This window comes from Sphaeroforma arctica (genome assembly GCF_001186125.1).
Source record: "Sphaeroforma arctica JP610 unplaced genomic scaffold supercont1.1599, whole genome shotgun sequence".
In the NCBI taxonomy this organism is placed as follows: Eukaryota; class Ichthyosporea; order Ichthyophonida; genus Sphaeroforma; species Sphaeroforma arctica.
This window is the reverse complement of record NW_014038959.1, coordinates 2,766-12,208: the sequence shown is the minus strand read 5'-3', so window position 1 is coordinate 12,208 and position 9,443 is coordinate 2,766. Positions and strand designations below refer to the sequence as shown.

Genomic DNA, 9,443 nt, shown 5'->3' with positions numbered 1-9,443 from the left:
GTTTATATTGGCGCTGTTGTGAGGCCTTTGTCCACTGTGGTAGTCACTAAACTGTACTATATATATATATATATTCGTTCGGACATGAAATCTTACGTTGTCTGACCAACGAAGCAGCATATCAGGAAGACATCCACCAAGAGATGCCAGAAGATATTTTTCGCTATGCATGGTATGAACCTATAGTATTTGAGCCCTTGTCGTTTGCGCTCGTTCAGAATCGCAAGAGCAGAGCTGCGCGATCTCACTAAAATACTCGTCGGACCGACATCCTTATGTTGATCCATATTTCGATGGTTACTTGCATGTGTCAATCGACTAAACTCTGTAAACTCGATGTAACAGCTTACAGCACAGGTTCTGCTATAGCACAGGTTCTGCTATAGCACAGGTTCTGAGAAGATGTGCACACAACCGGGAATGTTTTATATATATATACTGGTCTCGTTTTCTTTCGAGTTTCAACTTTCGACTGATACATATATACATAGTCGTGATATTTTAAAAATTGACTGCTCTATTGTTTTTTCAACATAATCCATAGCCTTCTCATATATATATAATTATTTACTTGTATAATTGAGAAGGCTATGCATAATCAGTTAATCACGTACTTACTAAATCATTTATATTAATTGTCATTAAAATGAAGAAGTCTTCTGAAGACTGAAGTCTCTCAGTCAAAAGTGTATGTAGTCACGGATAGCTAGTCTTCGACCTCATGAACTAAAAGAAAGAAAAAGCTCATGAATCTGGCGATTTTCACGGAGCCACTCTAGAATCTACATGGGATATGACCATTGGTCAATAGTTCTCATAAAGAGTAAAGCGAGTAGAGATCAAGACATTCGGAATTTCGGACGTTTTATTAGTTTTATATATAGCTATTATCAGTATCACTGCAGTCATTAAAAATAAAAGATAATTCGAATCTTCGAGTGATAAACAGTGTATTTGTTTTTAAACAAATGAGGAGTGAGAGATGAGGGCCTTTTAGGCCTCAGCCCTGAGGACGAGGCCTGAGACTTTTATTTATAATTTATATTTATGTAAATATGTATTTGTAGGGCCGTGACTTTTTCAGTTTTGTTGTTATTTTACAAAAAAAACACATAAAACATATAGCCGTTGTATCATAGCCTTCTAAAAACAAACAGTTGTATTATTGTAAAAAAATAAATTTAATAGAGTGCTTTGAAAATAATAATAAATACATATATTTAATATGTACTTATTCGTTATACCGAACTTCTGGTATAAATACAATTGCGGTTCATTTGATACATATTTATAATAATAAAATATGATATACATAAATATATGGAACATTTTGAGATCGACAAAGAAGCTCCTCCGGCTTCAGTGTTGTGTACATACAGTCATATAGAATGCCTTCCGTAGCCAGCACAACCGGACAGGAGGAACTGAACAATCAGATCACCAGCTGCTGTGCGAAAGTGTGTGAGTATGAGAGTGCGGAACTACAAGCACGTGCGCGAGCATGCGTGCCCACACTCACGCTCTATGAGAAAGCGCATAGGGAGATGCATTCCAACACACACATCAGAGACGAGCTGATGAAGCAGATGCTTCGATGGTATAAGAAAGATTTCTTCTCATGGGTCGATCAGGCGGTGTGCGAAAGCTGTGTCAAGTTCAATGCGGAAGCTGGATTGCCTCCTCCCGATAAAACTGTATCGGTCGGGAGTGGTACGCCCACTAGTGATGACTTAAAGTATGGCGCTGCTAGAGTGGAAGTATACCTCTGTCCCCAGTGCAACTCACAGGTAAGCCCATAGACCCCTGGTTGCTTCCATGGTAAGAGTTGAAATTATCATCTTACCACACCACGCACCTAGTCCGTTATCTTCTTAACTGGTGGATGTGTCTCATATTTCTTATCTAGTATATATATATATAGATATATATAGATATAGTAATATATATGCTATTTATTGTATATATATATGTATGTTTATGTATATATATATATATATAAATTATGCTCATTCATATTTATTACATACATACATTTATATATCTACTTGTGTGAGAGATTTGTTGTTCATACCTGATGAGAAGGATTCTCATGTATACAGGTTTAGTTGAGCAGTTGATGCAGGCGAACATATATACCGCCACAGCAAAATTATCCTAGTCTTGATTACACTCCACCATGAAACATCTCCTACTTTTGTTGTGTAACTTGGTGACCTCCCTGTTCCACTATGTCTCGAGGTGTCTTATCCAACGTCACCCATGAGCTAAGCTTCCTTGACATTGAATAGGTGCGGTTCCCGAGATACAATGATCCAGGTAAACTGCTGCAGACGCGGCGGGGAAGATGTGGCGAATGGGCCAATTGTTTTACATTAATCGCCCGTGCACTTGGTTACAAGGCACGTTTTGTCCTCGACCTGACAGACCACGTATGGACCGAGGTGTACAGCGACCATATGCGAAGGTGCGTGTTCAAGGCATATGTGCTTTCATAGTTCACAGACTGGGAGTCGGTATAGTGTAGGTAGGTATATCAATCCGTATGTACTTATACCTATTCATGTCATAGTGCGTGTACGTTTGTAACTGCACAGGCGATATATACTGCACCACCTTTGCAAGCGGTCTTGTAACCACACTTATGAATTCACCTTCTGCCATGTCTGTATCTCCGACGGTGGTTATGTTACTACCAGATGGGTGCACACGGATTGTTCTGAGGCCAAGTATGACACACCTTTGGTATACGAGAGAGGTTGGGGGAAGAAGCTGACATATTTGTTTGCTTTCAATGCCGAGGAGGTGGTTGATGTGTCTCGACGATACACCCAGGACTACAACGAGGTGTGCATCTGTTATGTATGTGCCTATGTATTGCCCTTCTACTTGAAGGCAAATTCGCGAGAGGAGTGATTAAGGTGAGCATGTGGTGTGCATGTATGTGTGTATTGTCCTTATTTTCGAAGTAGGGTCACGAAAATTAGTGATTTAGGTCTGTATGTGTTGTTATGTCCTTTTTCTTGAGGAAAGAGTGGTTTTGGGGAGGCTTGTACTTTTGGTGGGTGCGGCTGGGATTCGATACAACGAGCAGGAGAATAGTAAGGGGAAGCGCTTGACTGAGACGTACGCAGGGAACCTCCTGCCCAAGTCTCTTGGCACGCGTCTTCTTTCTGACAAGTACATGGGCATGTGCATGTGCATGGGCCCAGCTGCTCAGGTGCGAGACTTGGAACCTAGATATGCATAAGCAATACACTGCTCATACCCTGCAGTAGAAACACCAGACTGGAATGCAGCCACACAGTGATGAGTACGTATGTGTTAAACGGATATCGCAGACTACAAGCCACACAACTGTACGCATGCGTTAAACGTAAAACGTATATACAGACTACATACCCTGCAGCAGAAATGTCAGACTGGCTCCAATGCAGCCACACAGCTCTACGTACGCAAATATGTGTTCTACACACGCAAATATGTGTAAAACGCAAAACGTAAAACGCAGACTGGGACCGAATTCAAGGCATGCTGTCTACGGTGTGGGCAGACAACGGGTCAACCAAGGTTATCATATCACTGACATACCTACCTCCTACCTTTGCAATAGCTCAGACTGTAAAACGTTAAGCCTGATCGAGCTATTCCTTTAGGCCCAAATATGCCTAGAGGTCTCAGGCGTGGGAATGGACACACACCGTCTCAGTAGCGTACCCATACATGACTCACTTACAACACTCTCTACACACAGCTAAGGCAGCGACAAACACTCGCCGATCACACTTGGACAGCCCAAGCCATCCACGCAGCAGACCTGCAACAACGACGCACATGCACGTACAAAGTGGATATGGATAGCTTCAACGCCAGAAGGGCCGAGGAAGAGACCGAACTTCTCTCGGCCAACACGTCTGCGGGCGGAGGGGGCGAGGACGAGGGCCGTACATCGGGTATGTGTGGTGAATGTATACGGTTATGAATACTTCTGATAGGGTATATATATATATATATATATATAATGTTTGCGTGTTGTGTCTTGCGCGTGTGTGTGGACTAGGGCAGTCATTTTGTTGAGACATAAAAAGCTTGGCTGAGCTTGGCTTCACTTGTCCACGCCTTTGATTTACGTCCGCTTCCTTGTCTTGGCTTTTGATTTGCGTCCACTTCCTTGTCTGGGGTGCTTGTAGGGTCGGTCAGCTGGCGATTGAACCGTGGAGAGACTACTGTAAGCGGTGCAACGCCACTCACCGCTGTCAGGCCTGAAGTTCTGTACCCAGACGAGCACACGCACGTGCACACAGTTTCAGACGTGGCCAAGCTCAAACGGGTAGGGGCTTGCTCTATTGAAACCATCAATGGTGCGTGACCGTACCGTTCAGCGGGTCGTGTCACCGTGTTGACATGCGGGGCGGATGCTAGTCAGCTTAATATTAGTCTGTTCCGGGGTCCTTTGCTTCCGCACCTAGCTTACGGCATTCGAATCCACTCGGGTTCTGTCCAGTACTCTCTGTGTGTGTCTCTGTCTCTTTGTCGCTCTCATACTTTTATCCTCAGCTCACTCCGTGGTCCTTTAACTTGCCCTGTAGGCGACACGAGGACTGTACTAACACCCAATGAGTGTGACAAAGTGGGGGCGGCCTATATCAACACATTTCTTCCGACCAGAACCAATTGGGTGTGCGAGTTTGCCTTCGCCATGGAGAGCAGGTATGGTCCATGCAGCTGTTGTATACTGGCCTGTATATGTGTATATACATAGTACTCAATAGTTGCGAAGTGTTTGAATGATCAGCTGTTGAATGCGTGTCTCTCTGTATGTATATACACAACACTTAACAGTTGCGGAGCGTATGGATGCTGCACTCCAAAGTCACACACATGGCGTATCGCAGTGCAAGTACTGGTTGATAGCCCTCACTGTCGCACATGTTTAAATTGACTGCAACGTCTGGAACGTAGTTGTGTAGTTGTGGTGTGTGCTTTCGACGCAACGGTTGCCGTGTCGCTGTCTGACCGTAGCATTTGACCGTAGCAATACGTTACCACTGAGATAGAAAGCTTAGCGCTCAGTCCTATGGCTTATGCCAATCATTCTCGTCGTTCTAGCGACGCTTACAGTGATATCATGAGAGTGTTTAAAGCAGGCGTTTGCTTGCATATCGCAGCATACAGTATATCCCGTACTGTCGGTTGTTCGTCGGGTTGTTTGTGAATTGTTCATTGGGTTTCTATTTGTACTGTATAGTGGGGCGGATGGAATGGCCTTAGTGGTACGCTCCAACAAGAGCAAAGCCCTGGGGAAGGGCGGGTGCGGCCTGGGCTACAGTGGCATGCTCAACTGCTTGGCTGTTGAGTTTGATAGCTATGATTCAATGGTATGTGTGTACTGTGCTTGTGTGTATTGTATTTACATGGCTGTTGAGTTGATAGCTACGATTCAATGGTATGTGTCTGCTGTGCTTTTGTGCGCTTACTGTGCGGAACGCTGTTGGTCAGTAGAGTATATAAGTGCCATACTGAAATGTTATACAACTGCCTTACTGAAATATGTTACATGTGTGCCATGCTGAAATATGTTACTTATGTGCCATGCTAAAATATGATATACAAAAGCCATACTGAAATATGTGGCTTGCTATATTGATTGCGATCACTACGGTCGAACGGTGTTTGTTGCAGTTCAAGGTATTCTGAGTGGAAAATCACGATTTCATTTGAGCTGTGGTAGTTCAGGTTATTGTACGTAAAGTGTTAGTGCGGTCTACAGTATAACAGTGGCTTGCTGAACTGGCCCGAGTACGAGGTTGGCTTGCTACAAAGGTTGTTGGTCAGGGTTGTAGAACAGTGACATAGTGGTTATGCTTTGTGCCTTGACTAATTCCGTGCTGTTTATAAGTGGGTGTGAGGTGTTTGGTATGTTGACTTGGCTTTATGGTTGTTGGTCAGGGTTGTAGAACGGTGACATGGTGGTTCTGCTTTGTGCCTTGGATAATTCCGTGCTGTTTATAAGTGGGTGTGAGGTGTTTGGTATGTTGACTTGGCTTTGAGGTTGTTGGTCAGGGTTATAGAATGGCGACATGGTTGGTATGATTTGTGCTGTGGCTAGTTTCGTGCTGTTCTATGGTTGTGTGTGGTGTTTGGTGTTTGGTGCTGCCAGTGGCCTATTACGAGGCTAAGCATTCTAAATTCGATTATACGTCAGCTCCCCCGTGTGTTTTCTGTAGGTCTGGTGGCTAAAACTAAAGCCTAATCCCTAAACTCTAGACCTTAAGTTTGACATAGAAGGTTAGCTGTGATATGGATGCTAGCGTTAATAGGGATGTCAACTGTGGCATGGATGTGTGCTGTGGTAGGTATAGTAACTGTGGTATTTTTTATTTATTTTTGAGAAGAGTGAATAGATATGGGTATAGTGGTGGTCGTGAGCGCACTAAGGGTTCTTGTTACACATAGTCAATCACCACTTCATCTGACTTTTTGGAACATACTAAGGGTTCTTATTACGCATAATCAATCACCAGTTTATCTGACCCTTTGGAGCATACTAAGGGTTCTTATTACACATAATCAATCACCACTTCATCTGACCGTTTGGAACATACTAAGGGTTCTTGTTACGCATAATCAATCACCACTTCATCTGACCTTTTGGAAATACTAAGGGTTCTTGTTGGTGGTATTCAATGGGTTGTTTCAGCCAGATGTGAGCAGCTTTAACACTCTTCCCAACCAACACGGCCTGGTTATTAAACGTCGCTCTCTGCATGTATGGCATCCTCAATATCTATGGCATTCTCAATATCTACGGCATTCTCCATATCTACGGCATTTCAGATGGAGTGCGACGACCCAAGCGGCAACCACGTCAGCGTGCACGTGGGCATAGATAGCGCCGTGACGTCCCACCACGCGTGTTCACTGGCGCGCACCTCTAACGTACCGCAATTGAATAGCGGGACGCCCAGATGGTGTCGCGTGTCATATCAGATGGACACGTTGACACTAACCGTAGAGCTGAAGACAGTCCATACAGGTGCGTGGGTGGATGCGTTCGTGGCTGTTTTGGTGGGTGTATGTCAGGGTTGTATACAGGATAATGCGCATATCATACGATTGATTTATGTATTGGTTTTGTTCTATTTTTATTTCGTTGGATGTGATTGGTTCATGTGTTAGATCATCGGATTGATTTATGAATATGTATTGTTCTATTTATATTTTGTTGGTTGTGATTATTGGTATTGTTCTATTTATATTTTGTTGATTGTGATTATTGGTATTGTGGGCGCAATCACGCATAGGCGTGTCCAAACGTTCTGTAGAGTGATGCGTCGGTGTTCACAAACCTTCAACGCCGCCATTTGAAAATATTGGGCTTTGTGTTTTATTGGGGCTTTCATTGATTATTATCACAGTGTAGAGATGACCTCACCGAAGCGAGTTACATTTGCTGTGTAGTAAACTGAACGCACATCAACACTCAACGGTTAGTAACTACTACACTCCTTGCAGACAGCTACGCCGATATTTTGAGTACACAGATTGACATCCCAGCCGTAGTGCAGCGAGACACCATGCTCTTGGGATTTACCGCCGCCACAGGAGGCATTGCGCAGAAGCACTCGATATGGGATGTGGATGTGCGTACATGGAGCTGACATGGGCACGGCACAGCTAATAAAAGTTGATGGTATTAACGAAACAAATAAAAGTGCAAATGGTATTACATTACAGTACACAGCTGATAAGAGTAGATTGTATTGATTAAACAAATGAAGTGTGAATGGTATTATATTACAATACACAGCTGATAAGAGTAGATTGTATTGATTAAACAAATCAAGTACGAATGGTATGACATTACAGTACGCAGCTGATAAGAATAGATTTGTATTGATTAAACAAATGCAGTGCGAATGGTTCTACACTACAAAGTACATTCGTAAATATATGAGATCACGCAGCTATGTTGAAAAGAATGATTGATGGAGTGGTATGGCACACTTGGGACGTGTTGAGTGTACGTTTGATAGCGTTGAGTGCATCTCGAACTACGATAGGAGACCAGACGACTCCATTGTGGCAATAATATGTATACTCATGCCTTCACGCTGGCTTTATTATGATTTATGTTGTTAAAGTGACTATAATACCATGCTAAGTACCTTGCCTTCACGCTGGCTCTATTATGGTTTATGTCGTTAAAGATAATACTATGCTAAGTATCATGCCTTCACGCTGGCTTTATTATGATTTATGTTGTTAAAGTGACTATAATACTACGCAAAGTGCCTTCACATTGGCTTTATTATGATTTGTTATTAAAGTGACTCTACAGTACTATGCTAAGCACCATGCCTTCACGCTGGCCTTATTTTGATCCTATGTTGTTGAAAGTGACTATACAACACTATACTAAGTAAACTATTCGTGACTCTACAACACTATACTAAGTAAACTATTCGGCCCTTTCCCTTCAGAAGTCTTTGAATAGCTTTTCCATTTCTGAGGTGTCTGTGCTAAACCGTTTCTTCCCGGCCACATTCACATCCTTCAGTGTGTAGCCTCTTTGGCTCGGTGTAAAGGACTGCATAGAAAACGTACCAGCACATGAGGAGTGTTAGAAAACATACCAGCACATCAGGAGTGTTCGAAAACGTACCAGCACAACAGGAGTGTTAAAAAACGTACCAGCACAACAGGAGTATTGCAAAACGGAATAAACAAACCAAAATCAGTACAAGTTTACCATGAACTCATGAACTCCTGAATGCGAATGGCCGGGTTTATAGATAACCGGCAGATGCAAGCTCATTATACATTGCAATCTCGTATCAACGAATACCAAATAGAACCCCTACGAATAAACGTTTTGATTTGTATATAGAGCGACTTAGCCGAGGTACTCGAGTCTCCTTCTGGACGAACCACGGCTCTATCTGACTCAGCAGTCGCACTATAACACTGAAGTGCGTGCCAATGCGCAGGAGAAAGCGAATGTGCCCAGACACTACAGACAAGGCCTGTGCACAACTGTACACACCAACACGGGCAAACGCAGAATACCTAAGTCACAGTCACAGTCACAGACACGGACACACGCCCACCACCCACACCCACCCCCACAGGCCCAAAGACACACCTGCTGCTGGTTCTCGCCCATCATGAAGCTCACATCGTTGTTGCTATCATCGTCGTACGTGATAAAGTTGTTCGTGTCGGCAAAGTCGCGGAAACTGGGTGTAAAGGGTGCGGCCATGGAGAAGGTCTCCAGCTTAGTCCATTCAAAGTCATCCCAGAAGGGATGCGTGCGCACAGTATAGCCATGCCTGTTCATACTACTGCGCTTGCCGACGGTGCGCTTGGACTTGTTCTGTGGTTTGGGGCCTGTTGTAGGGGGAGATAGTGTAAGTGAGTATGGTTGATAATCGAGGCAAGATCTA

General features: G+C 43.6%; 2 protein-coding genes across 3 annotated transcripts in view; one reads left to right on the top strand and one right to left on the bottom strand.

Annotated features, from left to right (window-relative positions):
- The first annotated feature begins 1,311 nt into the window (after window positions 1–1,311).
- On the top strand, window positions 1,312–7,782 carry SARC_11259. 2 transcript variants are annotated; one of them, XM_014294660.1, is made up of 9 exons: window positions 1,312–1,787; window positions 2,289–2,464; window positions 2,697–2,844; window positions 3,752–3,950; window positions 4,188–4,358; window positions 4,587–4,707; window positions 5,246–5,375; window positions 6,835–7,033; window positions 7,513–7,782. In XM_014294660.1, the coding sequence occupies exons 1-9, from the start codon at window positions 1,389–1,391 to the stop codon at window positions 7,656–7,658; spliced, it is 1,689 nt and encodes a 562-aa protein (XP_014150135.1). In that variant the 5' UTR covers window positions 1,312–1,388; the 3' UTR covers window positions 7,659–7,782. The 2 variants fall into 2 exon arrangements, with proteins under 2 accessions (XP_014150135.1, XP_014150134.1); XM_014294659.1 differs by lacking the exon at window positions 4,188–4,358.
- A 450-nt stretch (window positions 7,783–8,232) lies between these two features.
- The window catches only part of SARC_11258 (hypothetical protein), a gene marked incomplete at its 5' end in the record, with an annotated part of 3,253 nt that continues 2,042 nt past the window's right edge, over window positions 8,233–9,443 (bottom strand). Inside the window, 2 exons of the mRNA XM_014294658.1 lie at window positions 8,233–8,587; window positions 9,143–9,387. Of these exons, the coding sequence (XP_014150133.1) occupies window positions 8,477–8,587; window positions 9,143–9,387 (356 nt within the window). The remainder of the gene's footprint in view (window positions 8,588–9,142; window positions 9,388–9,443) is intronic.